Raw genomic sequence first — 23,149 nt, forward strand, 5'->3', positions numbered from 1 at the left:
GAGCAAATAAAGACCCGCGGGTCGCGGGTAACATATGTCTAGTCTATATTATAAAGTAGAATGTGAGGTGTATGTATGTATGTATGTTACTTATAGACATCAAAACCGCTTGACAAATCTTGATAAAACTAGGCAGGAATGTTCCTTGGGTACTAACTTAGACCGTAGTGTATGTATTGTAGCCCTAAAACAAACTTAAGACCCTCAAAAAAATAAAGTTGTCCGACTCTATTACAGCTATAGTATTTTATGGATCTAGGCCATGGTTAACAATGTTGACATGAGAAAAGATCGAAAGGATTTAGACCTAGATCTAATTTTAAGAAATACACTTTGCGCACATAGTTTTTTACTTTGACACATGAAAATACAAAAGAAGATCCATTGATTTCATTATGTAATATAATTAACCTTCAATTTTGTGTTTCAAAAGCATTTTTTACATAAATTAGTTCCTGATATCTGTGACTACAGATTTCCTGGCGAACATTCTTTCATTAGACTACCAATTGGTTACACATTAACACATCTCTCTACTGAGTCTATTCCTAGGTCTAGGTCTAAAACTCTTATTGAACTCTAAGATGATAAAGATTCTTTTCGCACAGATAGTTTTATACTTTAACATATAAACATACTAATTATAGTCTATTCATTTGATATTTTAATCAATTTAACATTCAAATTTGTTTTTCTAAAGCATTTTTAATACATTCGTTCGCTGTTTGCTAAAGTTGCGTAGCCATGTTGAGATAGGCTTATATTCATTCATGAAAAAAGGTCACGCATGCGCAACACAGAATGAACTCTATAAAAGCCAATTTTTAACTCTAGATTAGTGTAGATTTAGATTTATGTCTCCCTCAAGATCTACTTTATACTTTAACACATGAACATACAAAATTAAGTCTATTCATTTCAAATTTTAATCAAATATATGTAGGCCTACAAGCAAATGTTTTAATTTGAAAAAATGGATTTAAGCCTGTCACGTACACTATAACCATATATGGTAACAGTTTCGGGTTGTTTGCCGACATAGCTTGACGTGGCTGGGAAAAAAAAAAACAAGCATGTAATTAAATGAACTCCATTGGTTCCGAAAGTTAATTGTTGTACATTAGACTGCAATGATTGGTTGGTCTGGGAGGGGTAAGTTGTTGATCACGTGATTACGAGTTGAAACCCGGCGAAGATGCAAAATAGCCCCAGTCTTGTCTCGGAAGTTGTAGTGTTAACATCTAACTTGTATGTAACGTGAAATTGAGAATATATATTTTATTTGTATCAAGACTCAGATATACTATTGTGTAGATTCAATTCAAGTACATTTTAACCATTTTAACTATTTGTGAATAGTGTTTTCAAGTTATTAATTAAAGTAATTGTTTTTGGACGAAGAGAAGTTTCTTCATTGAATTTTGAACGTACTTAGATCATATCTGTCAAGTAGTAACTCCTAGACCTAGATGTTTGTTTGTTTTACATGTTTCGGATGTTCCTTCAGAGTTGAAGATAGTTTACTTCCTAGTCCAAACCTCCCGCAGGACGACGGGGGATGGGAGCGGGCAGGGTTTGAACCCTCGACCGTCGATAAATCCGAACGACAGTCCAGCACGCAAACCTCACGACCAGGCAGCCATCCGAGATGATCCTCTTATCAATTGGCAACATTCTGTATGATCGTATTATAAACATAGATCTGTCTAATTCTATATGATCACCTTATCGAAAGATCATTTCAAGATCCTCGGCAATCACGATCATTGATGGTACAATATAGTTCAAGTCTGATCGTGACAGTAGCACCATCTTAGATTGTGACATCAACACCATTGATGATCGTGACAAAGCCTATTAGCTATTTTTATTTGATAGCTTTATTCACACTATTTTTACATTGACACATTCGCTTTTGTTATTACATTATTATTTCGTTTAATTGTGACTATATCGACAGTAATGCGCAAATAAAGACCCGCGGGTCGCGGGTAACATATGTCTAGTTCTTGCTATTTAAAAGTTCAGTTCAAAAACAAAATCTACTATTCACTGCACCTTATTAATGGAGCCCAGCGACTGGTAGAAATGTAAAACCTCTCTTGGCTACGCTAATGGAATTTGGTGACTAATTTGCTTTAGATTTTATTTTTAGCTTCAAACCCTGCTAGAATGGGTTTTAAACTCAAAACCATTTGGTGGTGGTTTAAAGTCCTCTGAAGTGGTTTTTAAACGCAAAACCCCTAATGGAATCATATAATCTGGTGACTGCTCTATGCTTTAGTCTTATATTGAATAGGGGGTTTTGTCGTAAATTATGATCTAGGTTCACAGTCAGCAATAAACAAACAACAACCATTAGTGTCATGGCGGAGAATGATACTTTATTATATTGAACGCGTGCACCTTGGCGCACCATATCAACATCCCCTTTTCTTTAAAAAAAAAAATAAAATAAAACATTTTGGGGAGTATCATAGAAAAAAAAACAAAACAAAACCACAACATAAACAACTAAACATAACATACATATATACGCTTCAATGAATATGAAACATATCACATTTAAAAATCAACATTCAATAGTTCATTAAGACACAAAGTCATTGAATCTTGTCGGTTTCTTCAACTGATCCCTTGGTCGCAGGGAATGATGAGTTGATGAGTGGCGAATGTGCTGATCATGAGTTTTATTGTCCAGTAAGTTGTCATCAGTATCTAGAAATATATCTTCTTCTGTTTCTCTGTTCGGGTTAATATGTACTCTGTTTCTTTGGTACACTGCACCATTGTCACCTCGAATAATGTAAGCTCTCTGATTGACTTGAGACTGGATTCTTCCACGTTGTTATGACATGATTAGGAATTAGTTATTTGTTTCGGGAATAGGGTAAAGTTTTACTTAGCGACGAAGACGTAAAGTTGGTTAAAAAACAAGAACCTTCTAAGTGACGCTAAAAGAAGACGCTTCGTATAGAGCAGTACAATAGATATACGGATTTACGGACATAGCTGACATCGGACGATTCCCTTCTTGATTATTAAATATTTTTACGAATCTCGCTATCCAGGCTCTCTGCAAACTGCACCAGACACCACCAACTTATATATGGCTCCTTTTGTCTCGAAAGGCAATGGATGCGCCCAAGTGAGTCACTGGTTTTGGCTTAATCTTGAGACGGGGCAGAATCTGGTGTGGCTAATCAAGCCAATTCTAGAACGGCAGACTTTGCCACAATTCGTACATTTGTATGCCTCTGATTTAGGGCTAGCAGACAGGGCAGCTTTCTTTTTTTCCCTCTTGATTAAAGCCGCTTCAATTCTTTTGTTCTCAGCAAGGGTTGTCCCAGCACGCACAGTCTGTCTCCATGCACTCCGGTCTTTGGCTATGTTTTCCCACATACTTTCACTGATGCCTGAGGCTCTCATGTCTCGCTTGCAGACATCTCTATATGTTAGTCTTGGGCGGCCCTTGGGTCTGACTCCTTCCACAAGCTCAGCATATAAGATATCTTTCGGGATTCTACCATCTGGCATGCGGGTGACATGTCCGAGCCAGCGTAATCTCCTTTGTGTCAGGAGAGCATACATGCTGTTCATATTGGCCAGTCTCAAAACTTCCTGATTGGAGACATGGTCCCTCCAAGAGATGCCCATTATGCGTCTCAGGCAGCGCAAGTGGAAACTATTCAATCTGTGCTCTTGGTACATGTATGTTGACCAGCTTTCACTGCCATAAAGGAGAGTGCTCACAACACAGGCGTTGTAGACTAGGATTTTGGTCGCTGTGGTCAATTTACCATTTTCCCAGACGCGCTTGGAGAGTTTTGCCAATGCTGTGGTAGCTTTTCCTATCCTTTTTGTCAGCTCGATGTCTAAGTCTAGGTTACTGACAATTGTTGAACCCAAGTAGGTAAATTCCTGCACCACTGAAAGGGTGTGGTTCCCAATTTGTATTATAGGTATTTCTGCAACGTCTTGTGCCAGGATTTCATTCTTGGAGAGACTTATAGTAAGGCTAAACTCTTGACAAGCAGCTGCTAAGGCGTTCACTAGCTTCTGTAGACCTCCTTGTGAGTGAGATACGAGTGCCGCGTCATCGGCAAACAGCAGCTCCCTTATCAAGATACGACGCCTTTTCGTTTTGGCTTTAAGACGTGCCAGGTTAAAGAGCCTTCCATCGGATCTGCTATGGATGTATATTCCGTCTTCCAGGGATTTAAAAGCACTGGATAGTACGACTGAGAAGAAGATGCCAAAAAGTGTAGGGGCCAGTACACATCCTTGTTTTACACCGCTTTTAATGGAGAATGGCCTGGAGGAAGAACTTCCAAACTGAACGGTGCCCTGCATATTTTCGTGAAAAGCTGACACTAGTTTTCTTAACTTATTTGGACAGCTGATTCTCTCTAGTACAGCAAACAGACCGCTTCTGCTAACAAGGTCAAAGGCCTTGGTCAAATCAATAAAAGCTATGAAGAGGGGCTGCTTTTGTTCTCTGCTCTTCTCCTGTAGCTGCCGCAGAGAGAAAATCATATCTGTTGTAGATCTTCCTGCCCTAAAGCCACACTGCGACTCTGGATAAACACGATCTGCCAGGATCTGTAATCGCTTTAGTAACACTCTAGCAAAAGCCTTTCCGACTATGCTATGCAGTGAGATGCCTCTGTAATTGTTACAATCAGAGCGGTCGCCTTTATTTTTATAAATTGTAACAATGTTGGAGTCTTTCAATTCCTGGGGGACCATTCCTTGTTCCCAGCACAAGCTTAGCAGTTCATGGAGTGGTTTGATTAGGGCATGTTTTCCAGCCTGAATTACTTCAGCAGGAATGCCATCTCCTCCGGGTGTTTTCCCATGTGCAAGCATGTCAATGGCAATGCTCAGCTCCTTTACTGAGGGCGTTTCGTCTAATTCCGTCAAAACTGGAAGTGATGGGAAGTTGGAAACAGCATTTGGTGAGATGGCGTTTTCAATCTGGTAGAGTTCTGCATAGTGTTCTACCCATCGTTCCATTTGCAGCGCACGATCGCTGATGATTGAGCCATCTTTTGACTTGAGTGGAGCACACTTGCTGGTGTGAGGTCCAAAGGCTTTTCTCATGCCCTCATATAGTTTAAAACGACAAGTAGGCTGGAAACTTGCACCAAGCAACAAAAGAAGAAAAATTAAACTGAAAAAGAAAATCCCTGTCATGCGACTGGCCACTTGGAATGTCAGGACAATGTGTCCTGGTCTCACTGATGATCTAAGGCAGATCGACGATGCAAGGAAGACGGCAGTTATAAACAACGAGCTAAAAAGGCTACATATTGACATTGCAGCCCTGCAAGAAACCCGACTGGCCGAAAACGGCATGCTCCGCGAGACTGACTACACTTTCTTTTGGAAAGGGAAAGCACAGGATGAGACTCGAATACATGGTGTGGGCTTTGCTGTCAAGAACAGTCTTCTTCCCATGATAGTCCCTCCAGTTGGTGGCTCGGAACGGCTACTAAGCATAAGTATGATGACAGCATCTGGAAAAGTCACTCTAATTAGTGCCTATGCCCCCACACTATGCTCGCCTCAGGAGGACAAAGACAAGTTCTATGAAGACCTCAAAGAAGCCATTGCAAACATTCCTCAAAAAGAACATATGATCCTTCTAGGTGACTTCAATGCCAGAGTAGGATCAGATCACACTACCTGGCCAGACTGTCTTGGGCTTTTTGGAATCGGAAAGATGAATGAGAACGGACAAAGACTGCTTGAATTCTGCACATACCATAAGCTCTGCATTACCAACACATACTTCAGAACAAAACCACAGCACTGTGTCTCATGGAGGCACCCTAGGTCTGGGCACTGGCACCAGCTGGATATGATACTGACACGAAAAAAGGACATTGGAAATATACTGCTGACACGTAGCTACCAAAGCGCGGATTGTGATACTGATCATACTTTAGTGTCATGCCGGACAAGACTGCTGCCAACTAAGATCCACACTTCACAGGGAAAAAGAAAATCACGCCTGAATACTACTAGCACAAAAAATCCTGATCTTTGCACCGAATTTGAGAACAAATTAGAGGAAGCTTTTAAAAACTTCTCTGTGACTGAGGTAGAAAAAAGCTGGACGTTTATGCGTGATACAATCTACCAAACATCATCACTGGTCTTTGGAAACAAAACCAAGAAAAGCGAAGACTGGTTTGAAGCTAGTCTACCAGAAATGGAAACTGCCACTACGAACAAGAGAGCAGCCATGCTAATCTACAAGAAGGATCCCACCCCAAGCAACTTAAAAAGGCTCAGAGCTGCACGTAACAATGCCCAAAGAGTAGCGAGACAATGTGCTAACAAATCAAATACTGGCAGGAGCTATGCGAAGATATTCAATCTTGTGCCGACTGTGGTAACCACCAACTTAAAGAACTTGACAACTCTGGGCTTCAAAATAACGTAATAGTTTAATGTCAATAAATAACAGCCAATACTGTACAATTGGCAGCACGTAACACAAGACTGTACAAATATCTCTCCGCCGTATCAACTCTTGCCCTGGTCTCTCTCTGTCTCGCCTCTGACTTGTACTGAGCCGTTGTAACGAACTGTAGATCGGGAAGTTGTGACTCACTGATCTCTGATACCTTCGCTCTTTATATAGGGTCCCTGCTGGCCTTCTAGAACCGGACAGAACGCCGCTCGACCATTCTGGGTGGTCAGATGACTAAATCCCTCGTGACACTCCTGAGCTCTGTTAACGACGTTGATCCTTACCGAACCATCATGTTGATACTCGTCTCGGCCGATCGTCGTAACTCGTCACGGTTGACCGCTCGTCTAGCGCTGGCCTGGGGCGATTTGCGTCGGCTGACTACACACACACACCACTACCCCCATCTGTGCCGCCACAAGGTTTATAACACTGCCCCCTCCTTAGATCTGTCCGTCCCGGGCAGATCCAGCTTCACCATAGTACTTGTTGAGTCTGTCGATGTGGACGACCTTCAGTTTCGACCTTGGGCTCTTCTGTATTCGATACACAACATCGTTGATTCTTTTTATCACTCGGTAGGGTTCTTCCCAGTCTTTTTGAAGCTTTGGGGACTTGCCTCTTCTTCTTTGTAAAAACAACATCAGCGTCGACTACATATTTTGATTGTTTCGGCCTTTCGCCGGTGTTACTGAAGTAATTCGAGTTCAGCATTACTTACAGTCAGACGTAGATCTACACTCGATATATTTCCAAGAATCAACACCGCCCGGAAGCCTTAACAACGTGGCGACCCCAAACTCGGAGCTCATTGGCATCAACATACAGAAGGATAGAAGCCCTCTGTTAGGAGGAGGCAGAAGTTAACGTCATCGGCCTAGTCTGCAGCTAGACCCTGATTATACAGCTACGTCAGCGAAGGAAAGCCAGTGAGATCCTGGTCTCGTAGACCTAGGAGGTAACGAAATATAGATCTAGATCTACATTTGTAAATTGGTAAACGCCCATACGTTGGGGCATCGTATTGAAGCCTGTAGTTCGGTATCGAGAAGGCTACAGTTGTTGAAGGGAAGAAAACCGTCCCGTAGAAAACGTACTGAAGAGATATCGCCTGCCCGGCATCTTGAGAACGAACGTTAAGGTCACCTCTGCAAGGCCAAGATCGACCGTTAAGGTCACGCCAAAGAACTTTGGACGTAGGAGCCACCTTACTGCCTACAGCACTTAAGTACAGTAGTGCTAATTTGATCGACGGCTCGGCTGAATCTGTGCTACACGTTAGATAGCCAGATAGCCGGTATTTTAGCACTGGACTTTGACTTTGTCGCTGTGTCAACTGTTGGACCGTTCCGGTTTCACTTTGGACAGACGACCACCTGGAACCACCGTACCTGCGTCGGAACCAGCAACCGGAACCAGACTCTACGTCATCGACGAACCGGAGCCAGACGACAGATCACCGTGAACCAGAACCAGACGCCGTACCACCGAAGAACCGGAGACGTTACAGACCAGTACCGAAGGACCTTGGAGAGCCGAAACGTTCGCTGTCCTTATCTCACCGCTAGGGAAGACATCGCCGTGAGCCTTGCCGCCGGTACAGACATTAGCGTAGGAAGAGTGGACCCGAGACTGACTGTGAAGTTATCGCCGCTTATTAGACAGATAAGTCAAGTGTTATTTAACTACTTTCTCCTTAGAATAATTAGAGTCTGTAGGGAAGTGACCACTCGCTAGATTATCACTACAAGGTTAAATCGTGGCGGATTGGGGATATCCTTAAAATTAGGTGTAATCTAGCAAGAGGTCCAGATATATGTTTAGCTGTTATTTCGTCCTGTATGTGAATGTGAATCATTTAGTTAAGCATTTTTTTTGTTGTAGTAACGTTGTGTATTGATTGTTTGTAATACTCCCGTCTTAAGTCTTATTGTCAGACGAAAGTCTCATTCATTAGAACTAGATCTATAGTTTGGTGTTTATCGTATTTAAGTTTATTTTCATAATTTATTTGTATGAGTTGTAAGTTATATACACTCCTGGCTGTGAAAGCAGGTAAGAAGTAACTAAGATCTAGCGTAATCTAGACTAGATCTGGGGAACAATCGAGGTGAAGCCTGATTGCCCATTCATAAATTTTGTTGGTTGTGAATAGACAAGTTGGTCTATTTACCAACGACTCGTGTTGAGTAACACGTTAAGTAGTCGGTTGGGTGTGCGTGTGTCGCACATCGGATTCAGTCGGGTCATTTAGAGGATACATGCGTGTACCAAGAGTACTGTGTGTGTATTTTAGAAAGCAGGAGTTGTGGTAAACCTAAGTTGGTAATTGGGAGAAAGTGGGAAGCCTCGGAGCGAGGTTGAGTCCAAAAGTTCTTGTTATAGAACAGGGTAAAGAAAGGGTTTTGTTCGTTGGTACAAGAGGTACCATAATTTCGATAATAGGTAAGATAAAGTAACAAATACGTAATATGGCAACTGCTCCAGGGTACGACCTAGAAGAGTTTAGGAAAAAGTTAATCCAAGAGGCCAAGACAGAACTAGAACTACGCGGCAAAGAACTGGCCGCCTATGTGCAGCAGATGGTGGCGACAGAAACAGAACGCTTAGAGAAGGAGAGGATTAGAGAAACAGAACGCTTAGAGAAGGAGAGGATTAGAGAAACAGAACGCTTAGAGAAGGAGAGGATTAGAGAAACAGAACGCTTAGAGAAGGAGAGGATAAGAGAATCAGAGCGCTTAGAGAGAGAGAAGGAAAAGGTCAGAGAAAAGGAAAAAGAAGAGGCAGACCGCAGAGAGCGGGAACGAGTCAGAGAAGCTGAAAGAGCCAGAGAAAAAGAAAAAGAAGAGGCAGACCGTGTAGAACGGGAAAAAGTCAGAGAAGCGGAACGCATCGAGAGGGAGAAAAAAGAAGAGGCGGACAGAAAAGTGAGAATTCAAGTTGAACAAATGAGGATAGAGGCTGGTGTAAGTGTGCCCACCGAAGGGAACAGCAACAATAGCGCCAACATAGAAAGCCATAGTAGCGCCGCATGGATGAAAAAGAAAATACAACCTTTTGCGGAAGACAAAGATGACATTGGCGACTATCTAAAACGTTTTGAAATTAAACTAGCAAAGTTTAATGTTTAGGAGAAGGAGTGGTCCGAAATCTTGTTGGACTTCGTACATGGGAAAGCCCTCACGATTTGCCAAAACCATGACCACTCGATACAAAACAGCTATCAGGTGCTAAAGAAGGAACTGCTAAACGCATACGGGCACAACGCGGCAACATTCCGAAAGAAGTATTACGAAAACACTCCATCCAGCCAAGTTGATCCACAAACAACTATCAACCCAGAGAAGGACTTCTTCACTAAATGGCTCGGATTCGAGAATGTGGAGAACACCTACGAGGGGTTGAGGAACTTTATCTTAATTGATAAATTTCTCAATAAATGCGATCTCCAGCTGCAGTCCTTTGTAAAAGAAAGGAACCCAAAGGTGTTGGACGAAGTGACAGAAATTATTAGAACATATAAAAAGGCGTATCCCAGCAACCCACTTTCAAATAAAGACAAGAAAAATATTGACTTGGTGGGATACACGCAGGAGAACAAGGATAGGGGTAGAAGCAGAGGGCGAGAGCCACAACCCGTCAGAGGGAATAGTAATAGCGGAAGGGCTAAAGGAGTGACATGTTATACATGTGGAAGGAAAGGGCATATTGCAGTGAACTGCATGAGGTCACAGAGCAGGGCAAGTGGTAGGAACAATTACAGCAATCGGAGTGGTTACAATCTACAGTAATAACAGAAATAAGGAAAATAGAAGTAAAAGCAGAAAGCAGCAACCCACAGGTGTGGACAGGGTGTACTTTGTGAAGGGGAACAGTGATAGTTTCACATTTTACCCAGGGTTCATAAATAAGCGGCCGATACGGGCGGTCCGCGATAGTGGCTGTAACACGATCGTTATAAGGAGTAACTTCATTGAACCACAAGATTATATAGGGTACCAGAGGAAGGTGGAGTTTGCGGACGGAAGCATTAAGGAATTTGAAGCATTTAGGGTCTTTATTGAGACGCCATTCTACACTGGATACTGCGAGGGAGTCGCCATGCCCGAGATTTCTTCTTCTTCTTCATCGTTCTCATTGTTATGTTGGAGTGTTCATATGACTAGACCAATACATGAGATGAACTGCGCAGTGGTTTCCAAATCAGGGAGCTCTCCATATAGTTTTCTTTCTATTGGGGTGATTTGGGGCCAATGTCTTATACGGGCCTCTTGGTAGAGAGAGCAGTTTTGGAGGACGTGGTCGGCATTTTCTGGTGATACTCCACATGGGCAGATTTCACTGGTTCCAATTTTGAGCTTCCGGAACATGTGTTGTCGCATTCTGTTGTGTCCGGTCCTGAGTCGAAAGATTAGACGTTGGTCTTGTCGGGATAGCTTATAGTAAGCGTCATCTTTCTTGTGATTTGGATGAGAGCTCGTCCATTTCTCATTTATTTTATGTACAATTAATTTCTTCATTTCTTCTGGATGGAGTGCAGAGTTTACTTGTGAGTTTGTTCTCCCACTCTTGGCGAGTGTGTCAGCCTTCTCATTTCCTGCTAGTTGTATGTGAGCTGGTATCCATTGAATAACAGTTTTTTTGCTGTTGTTGTTGAGCTTTGTAAGTGCTGTTCTGAGGTTTTTAATATAAGAAGAATCAGAGTTTTGCAAGCTTTGGAGGGTTGTTTTTTGCGTCTGTTAGAAAGACAATCTGACTGTGAGGGGAACTTGGATGATTTGCTAGCATGGTAGCAGCTAGTGCTTCCCTTCCTGCTCTGTGGCTGTCAGAGAGCTCTCCAGTTGCAATGGATTTTTCTAGTTTTCCTCCATCTGGCCATTCGATAAGTATTCCAGCTCCTCCATGTGTGGTGGCTTTATGGGATGAGCCATCCGTGTAAACTCTGATCCACTGATTGCTAGGGTAATTGGTATGTAGAAAACAGTTCACTATTTCCTTGAGCTCTGTTGGTCTGTAATCAGATTTTCTTTTTATGTTTTCAATATGGTCCCTTATAGTAGGAAGAGGGCTTTCGTCCCAGGGTGGAGATTCATTATAGTGTATCGAGAATTTTAGAGTAATTTTTTCAAGTTGGTGTTTCTTTTTTAGGTTTAGAGATTCCTGTATGAAATTGGTCCTTTTGAGACGGTTTTTTGTGCCAGTTTTGTGGATTTTTGTTCTGAGTGGGTGCCTCTCCAAGGTTTCCAATTTAGTGAATTGGGAAAGGATTTTAATTTCTCTTCTTTCATCCAGAGAAATCAGGGCAGCGGTTTCCTCCATAGCTCTTATGGGTGTTGTTTTGATTGCTCCTGTCATTATCCTTAGACCAATATTTTGAACCTTGTCTATTTTTCTTAGGTTGGTTTGGGCTGCTGAGCCCCATGCTGTGGCACCATATTCTAGTACAGGTCTTACATAACTGGTATAGGTCTTTTTCAGGATGTTGTGATTTGCTCCCCAATCTGTGCCAGCTAATTTTTTCAAGAGGGATAGTCTCTGGATGCCTTTACTCTGTGTTTTATCTATTTGGTTTTTCCAGGTTAGTCTCGGGTCATAGGTGACTCCAAGATAAGTAGGGCTGTCATTTTTTTCTAAAGCTTCCTTATCTAATGTTAATTTTATTGTTTGTTGTTTTGTTGACAGTGAGAATATGGTATATGTTGTCTTTTTTGTGTTAATGGACATGCCCCAGTCTTTGGACCAATTATTGAGTTTATCAAGAGCATCTTGTAATCGAAATTTCGATGTTCCTACATATTCTTCTGTGCTAATTAAGGCAAGGTCATCTGCATACATGCTGCTTTTAACTTTTTTTGCCCGAGATGAGACAAGACATGTTAATTGGCACTATACCAGGAGTGAAGGAGTGCACTGCAGAGGAGCTAGCGGCATGACAAAACAAGTATAAACAGATGAACCAGAGCACGGGAAAACAACCAGCTAGCAGAAACGAAAGAAAATGATTCAAGGAAAGAAGAGCAGGAGGAATTGGAAGAAACAAAGGAAATACCCAGGTTTGCACAGGAGCAAAAGTTGGATAACATAGTTGGAAGGATATATGCCAGGGTGGAAGACAAGAAGAATAATAATCCAATGGAAAAGTTCAAAGTTGAAAATGACATACTGTTTAGACAGACAATGCTGAATGGGAAGAAAGTGAAACAGTTGGTACTTCCCCAGAAGTATTGGCAAGACGCGCTTGTGATTGTACACGACAATAACATGGCAGCTCATAGCGGGACAAAGAAGTGCTTCAAAAACTTGTCCAGGCATTTCTTTTGGCCGAACATGAAAACCACTATTGCCAAGTACATAGGCTCATGCAACATATGTCAAAAGAAAGAAGCTAAGGGACGGCTGGGTAAGGCACCGTTGCAGGCCATGGGCGAACCAACGGAACCTTTCCAGAAAATAGCCATCGACATTATAGGTCCATTGACTAAAACGGAAAGTAATAGCAGATACATACTAACAATAATTGACATGTTTACTAGGTACCCGGAAGCGGTGGCATTGTCTAATATAGACACGGAGAACATTATTAATGGCCTAACACAAAAGTGGATAACCAGGTATGGGATGCCGAAGATATTGCTGACGGACAACGCATCTCAGTTCCGGTCGGAACAATTTAAGAAGTGGATGGAGCAGTCAGGCATGCGGCATATGACGTCATCAGTTTACCACGCAGAAGGCAACGGGACCTGCGAGCGGTTCAACGGGGATCTTAAAAGGGCTCTGGCCAAAATTGTTCAGAACAACCAGAGTCATTGGGATCGGTACATCAATGTCGTACTATTTGCACACAGGAATAATGTACACGAAGCCACACAATTCTCACCCTACGAACTAGTATATGGACGAAAACCGCGGGATGAAGTTCAAATCTTTAAGGAGAGTTTTATAACGAACGGAATTGAAACAGAAGAGGATGAAGCAGTACTAGATCTGAAGCAAATTTGAAAGGAAGCCTACGACAACTGCTCCAGATATAAACACAATACACGGGAGAGGGTGAACGAAAAAAGACAAATAAGAACTCTAGAGATAGGAGATAAAGTCCTGATTCTAGTGAATGATTTGAAGAACAAGATAGGCAAGCAATGGAAAGGGCTGTACACAATTACTGACAAGACAAGCGCAGTGAATTACAACGTAGATATTAATGGTAAAGTAAGAACACACCACATCAACAATTTGAAAAGATATATGGAAAGAGATAGAGAGGAAACACGGGAAAAACACATGGAAGCAGAAAACAATGGGGAACAGACAGAAGAATGTTTACTAGTGCTAATAGAAGAGGAGAACAAAGACAATGATATTAAAGATATACCTCTGCTGGAAGTGAATAAGAATCAAACATGGGAAAAACTTAACTTGGAGAACTTGTCGCAGGAGAAAACAAGAGATATACAAAACTTGGTCTACGAATTCAAAGAAATGTTTTCGAGCTTACCTGGGAAGACGAACGTTATTAGCCATGATATAAAGCTAATGAAGGATAAGCCCATCTTCATGAGACCGTACAGAGTTCCATTACATCTACAAGAAAAGGTGAAGAAGGAAATAGACAGTTTGTTGCAACTGGGGATTATAGAACCCTCAGTCTCTCCATACGCTTCACCAATAGTGATAGTAAAGAAGAAAAATGGAGATATCAGACTTTGTGTGGATTATAGGAAGTTGAATAAAATAACGGAATTCGATCCGTATCCTATGCCAAACAACGACGATATATTGCACAAACTCTCGAATGCTAAAATCTTCACTAAGCTGGATTTAACAAAGGGATATTGGCAAGTACCACTGACTGAGAGGGCGAAACCATATACAGCATTCACGACGCCGTACGGGACGTTCCAATGGAACTGTATGAGCTTTGGACTGATAAACGCCCCTGCTACGTTTAAAAGGATGATGGCATCGGTTGTCGGGAATAGGCAGAACGTCATATGTTACCTGGACGACATATGTATATTCCATGAGAATTGGGAGGACCATTTAAAAGGTATTAGAGATCTTTAAAGTAATACAAGAGAATGGCTTGACCATCCAGGCTGAGAAAGTAGAAATTGGGTTGGAAGAAAAAGGGGTTAAAAACAACGTCATCAGTCCCATAGGAGAAAACATTAAAAAGATATTGGAGCTGGAGATACCTACAACTCAGAAGCAGGTTAAGAGTTTATTAGGGCTGGTAAACTATTACAGGAAATTTATCAGGAACCTGGCAGAAATTATGAACCCGCTAAATAATTTACTGAGAAAAGGGCAACCACAGAAGGTTACGTGTGACTCGGAGTGCAGGGAGGCAATAGAAAAGATTAAAAAGATTTTCTCAACTGACCTGATACTAAGACTGCCGGACAAGGAGAAAGTATTCTACGTATCAACGGATGCGTCAGGGAGCGCTATTGGGGGATGTTCAATGCAACAATATGAGTGCCTGCATCCCATAGCGTATGTCAGCAGGAAACTGTCAGAAGCGGAGAGAAGATATAGTTTAGTGGAAAGGGAGGCCCTGGCAATAGTATGGGTGGTGACAAAGTTAGAAAGTTATTTGTTGGGTAAAGAATTTTGTTTGCTCACTGATCATAAATCTCTCCAGTTCATGCAACAGAAAAGCATGAAGAATGAAAGAATATGTAGATGGTTCCTGATACTGCAGAATTTCAAATTTGAAATAAAGGCAATAAGCGGAAGTATCAATATAGTGGCGGACATGTCTCGAGTTACGTTGAGATAGGGGAAGGAGCATATAACTTGAAAACGGTTGATTTTGTTTTAATTTAAATAATTGATTTAACTAGTAGTCATAATTAGACGGGTATTAGGTTGTGTTAATGTATCTTTGAATAGGATATTTATATTATAATATACATGCTATTAGGTTATTATTAGATTAGCTCATGTTGGTTATTTATTTCGGGTAAAATGTATGAATTGTACGTATGGATGTATGAATAGATAGGGCATTTATAAGGCAACGATGTATTGATATCAAAGAAATGTAAGTTTTATAATTTATTCTTTGTTGTTGATCATAATCATACATCAGTAAAGAGTTAGGTCGTGTGGGGACAAGTAAGTGGAGAGAAGAAATAAAATACACTTGTAAATGCCCGAAAGAACGTTAGGTGTATAGTGGGAGAACGAGTATTGATAAATGTCAATTTGTCATATTAGGTAAAATGTCTGTTCTGACGTGTGAGGGAAAGTGGTGTAACCTCTGGAACGTGATGTGATGAAATATAGATAGACACACCGATAGTGTCAGCGCAAACGAACTATGTTTGCGGTCACATATGGCACATCACATTGGACAATATCACTTAGTGACACTTGAGGGAAATATGTGTTCAGAGGAACTTGATTGTGGACACAGGAAGAGAAGTTGAAATCACAATCAAGACTCAAGTTGTGTTGTCTTTTATGTTTCCCTACATTTTGGCCCTTGCACAATGTAAGACTAAGACAGTAGATTAAAAAATTGACAGACAATTTTTTTTAGCGGGAGGGGGAGGAGTTGTTATGACATGATTAGGAATTAGTTATTTGTTTCGGGAATAGGGTAAAGTTGTACTTAGCGACGATGACGTAAAGTTGGTTAAAAAACAAGAACGCTCTAAGTGACGCTAAAAGAAGACGCTTCGTATAGAGCAGTACAATAGATATACGGATTTACGGACATAGCATACATCGGACGATTCCTTTCTTGATTATTAAATATATTTGTAAAACAACATCAGCGTCGACTACATATTTTGATTGTTTCGGCCTTTCGCCGGTGTTACTGAAGTAATTCGAGTTCAGCATTACTTACAGTCAGACGTAGATCTACACTAGATATATTTCCAAGAATCAACACCGCGCGGAAGCCTTAACAACGTCTCCATGTAGGGTCATTAGGAGATTGGAAATAGACCATCTGTCCAGTTCTCAGCTGACTTAAATTTCTTGACCTCTTATCATAAGATGTTTTTACACTCATCTGACGTTTTTCTTTCCTTCTCATAATGTTCTCTTGACATGTAGAAATCTTAATGTTACTCCTTTTGTTTGGTATCAGTGTTCGAGTCATCCGACCAAAAAACATCTGAACTGGGCTTAGATTTGTGTCTTGCCTTGGAGTATTTCTAAATTCCAGAAGAGCTTCATAAGCATCTGACTTTGATTCTCTAGATTTCTTCATTATGTTCTTCAAAATTTTAACAGCTGACTTAGCCTTTCCATTGGATTGATGGTGTCCTGGAGAAGATTTCAAATGAGTCACTCCCCATTCCATCATAAACTTGGAAAAATATTTCGATGTGAACTGAGGTCCGCTATCAGATCAAATAAAACTTTCAGTTTCTTTATAATTGCGTGTGTTATTGTCAACTGCATGTTTTCTACCTCTATGAAGTTTGAATAATAGTCCACTATAGCTAGATATTGTTGGTCACACATTTGGAATAAATCAATTCCAATCTTGTCCCACGGATTAGAACCTATTTCGTGCTGTAATAATTCTTCTCTCTGACTTGCTGGTTTATTTTTCTGACAAATGTAACATGAGTTGGCTATTTCCTTTATTCGAGCTGATAATCCAGGCCAGAAAATTGTTTCTTTTGCTCTTCTTTTCATTGAATCTACTCCCAGATGTGCTGCATGGAGTTTTTCTTCTATTTCCTTGCGAAGTGATATCGGTATGATTATTTGTTCTCCTTTCAACAGGAGTCCGTCTTCGTATGTTAACATGTCTCTTAGTGAAAAATATTGTTTGAGTTCAGGTAAACTATTATGTTTGTCTGGCCATCCATTTAGGATATACTGAATAAGTGTTTGCATTGTTCTATCTTTCTCTGTCTCGATTCTGACTTTCTCCAGCACTGCATCTGGTATTGCCAGTCCGACTGTATTGACACACACATCAGGGATATCTCTCTTTTCCTCTGATGGGTCTCTACTCAAAGTATCAGCTATGAACAAATTTTTGCCTTTGACACATTGAAACTGAATATCGTAACGATAGCATCATTAGACTTTGTAGCCTTCTCGGAGCAGAACTGAGTGGTTTTTGAAGGATGTTTTCCAGTGGTTTATGGTCATTCTGAACTATAACTGTCCTGCCATACGTATACTGGTCAAAACGTTCCAAACCAACAACCACTGCTAACATTTTTTTTTTCAATCTGTGCCCATCGTTGCTGAGTATCAGTTAATGATCTAGAAGCATATGCTATTGGACTGCCATCTTGTAATAACGCTGCTCCCAACCCATTTTGGCTACTATCTGCTTGTAATGTAAGCTCTTTGTTAGGGTCAAAATATATCAATGTGCCATGAGTCGATATTTTCTGTTTTGTCTTGTTGAAAGCTCGTGTGCATTGATCAGACCAAACAAATGGTGTGTTCTTTCTGATCAACTCTGTTATGGGCTGTAAATCTGTCGACAAGTCTGGAACAAATCTTGCAAGATATTGAACCATGCCACAGAATCTTCGGACTGATGAAATATCTTTTGGAGCATTCAAACTCAAAATCGCAGATACTTTGTTCGGGTCTGGTTTTATTCCTGCTTCTGTAATAATATGACCCAAAAAATTAATCTCATCTGTTCTAAAAACAGACTTTTCGTGGTTCAGTTTAATCTTCTTTTCTTGACATCTCTTCATCAGCTCTCTTAGGTTGATATCATGATTTCTGAGTGCCTCTTCTTTCGTTCTTCCTCTTCCTACCACTATAATATCATCAACGTAATTGAAACAGCCTTTCAGTCCTTCTAGTGCTAGATTTAATCTTCTCTGAAAAATTTCTGAACTCACTTTCAGACCCAATGGTAATCGTTTCCATTTGTATCTACCAAAAGGGGTTATCATTGCTGTCAAATTAGATGAAGCTGTGTTTAGTCTGACATGCCAGAAAGCTTCTTGCACATCCAATTTGCTGAATATTTTGGCATCGTTCAAATCTGCCAATATGTCATCTAAAGTAGCAAGATTATAGAATTCCCTTAGTAAAACTTTATTCAGGGCTTGTGGATCTATGCAGATCCTAATTTTTCCATTAGCTTTTTCCACAATTGCCATCTGACTCACCCACTCTGTAGGCTCTATCACTGGTTCTATGATTCCTCTCTGCACTAGGGTCTTTAATTCCTCCTTAACTCTTTCTTGTAAAGCAATAGGGATCTTTCTACACGGCAGAACCTTGGGCTTAATGCTGCTATCAATCTTTAAAGACACTTCTCCTAAATCACTCAAATCACCAGTAAACTTTGGACTACAGTCTTCTTCTTGGTTATTCACTACTGATGCTATGAACCTATCTTTATTGACTTTGATTAACTTCATTCTTGTTTAAGTTTCATGACCTTGAAGGCATGCTAGATTATTTGGTACTACTATATATTCCACCTCAAATGTTTCGTTAGTTTTCTCATTTCTCGTCGTTAGAGTGGCTTTCCCTATGGGTCTCATTTCAGTCTTATTCCACATTAGTAATCTTTGCGTTGCCTTTTCAATCTGATTCTTATTTACGTATTTTTCCTGGATGGTATTTACATCAGCTCCACTATCCATTTGAAACCTTACACGGTGACCATTTACTGTCATAGCTGCTGTCATCCTTTTCGTTTTGTGGTTCTCCAAAGACATCACCCATTTCATTTTTTACCATCATGACATCATCTCTTGTGTCCGACTGCAGCTGTCTTTCATCGTAAGACATATCATCTGATACCTGCTGAACTTTCTTTTTGCACATCACAGCAAAATGATGTCTCCCCTTGCATGCTAGGCACATTTTACCCCATGCAGGGCACTTTTCTTTAATGTATTCGTGAATCCTTCCACAATACCTGCATTTACCTATCTGAATGTTTGTTCTTGAGGGTGTTGATACTTTCTCAATGATTGGAGGGTCGGGTTGTATTTGTCTCAACTGTTTGTTGGCGGCCTTGTATGCTCTGCAAATATCTCTGCACCTTTCCAATGTGAGACTACTATCTTGTAACAATTTCATTTTGAGGCATTCATGTCTAATACCAAGAACTACTCTGTCTCTAATCAAGCTATCTTCCAGGCGTTCGAAACTACACGTTTTTGCAAGTCTTCTCAAATTTGTTATGTACTTTTCAATGTCCTCGCCTTCTTGCTGTTCACGAGTATTGAAAACATAGCGCTCATAAGTTTCATTCGTTTTTCCAATGCAAAAACTTTCAAATTTGTTCACTATTTCTTCCATCTTTCTTTCTTTTCCCTTCTCAATTTCAAGACCTTCATATATGTCCATCGCTTCTGTCCCTATAATTGTTAGAAAGGTGGCCACTCTGACCTCCTCTGATTCTTCCGACAATTTAGTGGCTAACTCATAGTTTCGCCAGCTCCGGTGAAACTTTTTCCAATTAGCGGCCATGTTTCCTTCTACCTCGAGCGGCTCGGGTACAGGAAGGAAATTTCTAGCTGCCATTGCACGGCGTAGCCTTGAATTGTTGCCTATTTATTATTGCAAACAATAAACCTTTATATACTGATTAATGATTACCTCTGATCATTAATATACCCTGCCACCATGTTAATTAAGATCTAGGTTCACAGTCAGCAATAAACAAACAACAACCATTAGTGTTATGGCGGAGAATGATACTTTATTATATTGAACGCGTGCACCTTTGCGCACCATATCAACACTGTCCTTCTATACTAATGACAATATACAGGACAATAGAACTCATGATCAACACATTCGCCACTCATCAACTCATCATTCCCTGCGACCAAGGGATCAGTTGAAGAAACCTACAAGATTCAATGACTATGTGTCTTAATGAACAATTGAATGTTGATTTTTAAATGTGATATGTTTCATATTCATTGAAGCGTATATATGTATGTTATGTTTAGTTGTTTATGTTGTGGTTTTATTTTTTTCTATGATACTCCCCGAAATGTTTTTTTTTTTTTTTTTTTTTTAAAGAAAAGGGATGTTGATATGGTGCGCAAAGGTGCACGCGTTCAATATAATAAAGTATCATTCTCCGCCATGACACTAATGGTTGTTGTTTGTTTATATTGCTGACTGTGAACCTAGATCTTAATTAACAGACAGATAAGTCAATAAGAAAGATTCATGGGATGGATGAATGGATGGATGGATGGATGGATAGATAGATAGATAGATAGATAGATAGATAGATAGATAGATAGATAGATAGATAGATAGATAGATAGATAGATAGATAGATACATAGATAGATAGCAAAGAAAACTTACCAGCGATACCTTCATACGCCCACCATGTTACCCAAGGAGAGTTAGAGCCTGTAAATTAGAAAATTATATTGGAATCATATCGCAATATATGATTCTGATTTAGATAAGTAATATGTATAAAAGTAGGCCTACTAAGATCTACAGTAGTATGTAGACTATGCCTTCCTGTATTCTTATATTATTCTCATTAAGCTCATGTCATTATTAATGAATTCTCTTAAGTCTGTCTCTATTAAAAGAGTCTCCTAAGTCTGTCTCTATTAAAAGAGTCTCCTAAGTCTGTCTCTATTAAAAGAGTCTCCTAAGTCTGTCTCTATTAAAAGAGTCTCCTAAGTCTGTCTCTATTAAAAGAGTCTCCTAAGTCTGTCTCTATTAAAAGAGTCTCCTAAGTCTGTCTCTATTAAAAGAGTCTCCTAAGTCTGTCTCTATTAAAAGAGTCTCCTAAGTCTGTCTCTATTAAAAGAGTCTCCTAAGTCTGTCTCTATTAAAAGAGTCTCCTAAGTCTGTCTCTATTAAAAGAGTCTCCTAAGTCTGTCTCTTTTAAAAGAGTCTCCTAAGTCTGTCTCTATTAAAAGAGTCTCCTAAGTCTGTCTCTATTAAAAGAGTCTCCTAAGTCTGTCTCTATTAAAAGAGTCTCCTAAGTCTGTCTCTATTAAAAGAGTCTCCTAAGTCTGTCTCTATTAAAAGAGTCTCCTAAGTCTGTCTCTATTAAAAGAGTCTCCTAAGTCTGTCTCTATTAAAAGAGTCTCCTAAGTCTGTCTCTATTAAAAGAGTCTCCTAAGTCTGTCTCTATTAAAAGAGTCTCCTAAGTCTGTCTCTATTAAAAGAGTCTCCTAAGTCTGTCTCTATTAAAAGAGTCTCCTAAGTCTTATTCTCCAAAGCTCCAAGTAGTCCAAACAAACACAAGAAATGACTCCACCGGCTGCCTACGAATGTCCAATTACTTTTTTCCCCTTCAACCAATAATGACTTGGCTTTGAAATTGGAAGGAAAGAAAGAAATCCTGGAAGATCTAATCAATAAACAAAGTCGACAATCAAGCCTGCTTTAAATACGGCGAGGATCGATGCTAGAGAGAGAGAGAGAGAGAGAAAGAGAGAGACAGAGAGATTATATGTTTTATTTATTCTGATTTATTTGTGTACATTAAACAATGATATAACTCTACTTTGTACTTTTGATGGAACTGTATTGAAGCATGCAATGATGTTGATGTCTTCTTTAGGAATGATACAAGTAATATATATAAACGTGTTTTTTAATCAATTTCTTCCTTCTAAAGCTGATGGTGCTCTATGATTTCTCATACAACTAATAGAGGATCTGATCAGAGTAGACTGGAATGGATCGGATCGGACCGAATCCAGTAGGATCATATTGGATCCAAAGTGAATCAAATTCGATCGGATCCAAATGGCATCGGATTGGATATTATCGGATCGGATCATATTGAATCGGAATCAGATTGGATCCGAATTATATTTGATCGGATCCGAATCGGATTGGATAAAATCAGATTGAATCGAAACCAAATCGGATCTGATTGGATTTAACCAAACCGGATCCACTAGGATTGTATTGTATTGCGGGGCGGGGTGGGGCTAATTTCTTTTGTACAGAGCTTGTCTGGAAAAACATTTTGACTCGTTATTTCTTTCACACCCAATCAAGAATCAAGTTGAAATTTTGTTCAATTATTTCTTGTACCTGACAAAACAATAATTATTTTTAAAATGAAACAATTAGTATATTTTTGTTTTTTTTTTATATTCTTTTTGTGTTTCTATAGTTTTTATAGCTATTTCATTGGCTTTGTTTTATTGTTTAGAATAAATACATACAAAGCTGTGTCCTTCTGTTAGTTGAAATATATTTTTTTTTCAATAAATAAGTTTCTTTTCCGTGAAAAAGGAAAGGGTAAATCTAACCTCGAAGTCAATTATTTCTTGTTCGTCACTCAAATGTAGTCAATTATTGTTCTTGTCACTAGGGAGACTGACTTGACTGAATACAGTTCTAAGCGTCTTTTTTTTTCTTTAAGCGAAAGGAAATTGGTTTAGTTTTGAAGGGGCTCAAGATTGCTCGCTCTCTCTCTCTCTCACACTCTTTCTTTCTCTCATTCTCTTTCATTACATCCACTCATTGTATCTTCTATTTTTTGTGGCGTTCTATCTATCTATTTATCTATCTAATCTATCTATCTAATCTATCTATCTATCTATCTATCTAATCTAATCTAATCTAATCTATATATCTATCTATCTAATCTATCTAATCTATCTATCTAATCTATCTATCTAATCTATCTATCTAATCTATCTATCTAATCTATCTATCTAAATTAATCTAATCTATCTATCTATCTATCTATCTT

The 23,149-nt window shown here is 39.8% G+C and overlaps 1 protein-coding gene across 4 annotated transcripts in view; it reads right to left on the bottom strand.

Moving 5' to 3' along the window:
• Positions 1 to 23,149, bottom strand: part of LOC106080111 (carbonic anhydrase-related protein 10-like) — a 92,769-nt gene that overhangs the window by 58,428 nt on the left and 11,192 nt on the right. For 3 of the 4 annotated variants that reach the window (XM_056026894.1, XM_056026893.1, XM_056026896.1), the window contains exon 2: positions 20,776 to 20,823. The exons of the other annotated variant lie outside the window; for it this stretch is intronic. In XM_056026894.1, the coding sequence (XP_055882869.1) occupies positions 20,776 to 20,823 (48 nt within the window). The remainder of the gene's footprint in view (positions 1 to 20,775; positions 20,824 to 23,149) is intronic. 4 annotated transcript variants of the gene reach the window in all.

Source organism: Biomphalaria glabrata, chromosome 4 (assembly GCF_947242115.1).
Source record: "Biomphalaria glabrata chromosome 4, xgBioGlab47.1, whole genome shotgun sequence".
In the NCBI taxonomy this organism is placed as follows: Eukaryota; Metazoa; Mollusca; class Gastropoda; family Planorbidae; genus Biomphalaria; species Biomphalaria glabrata.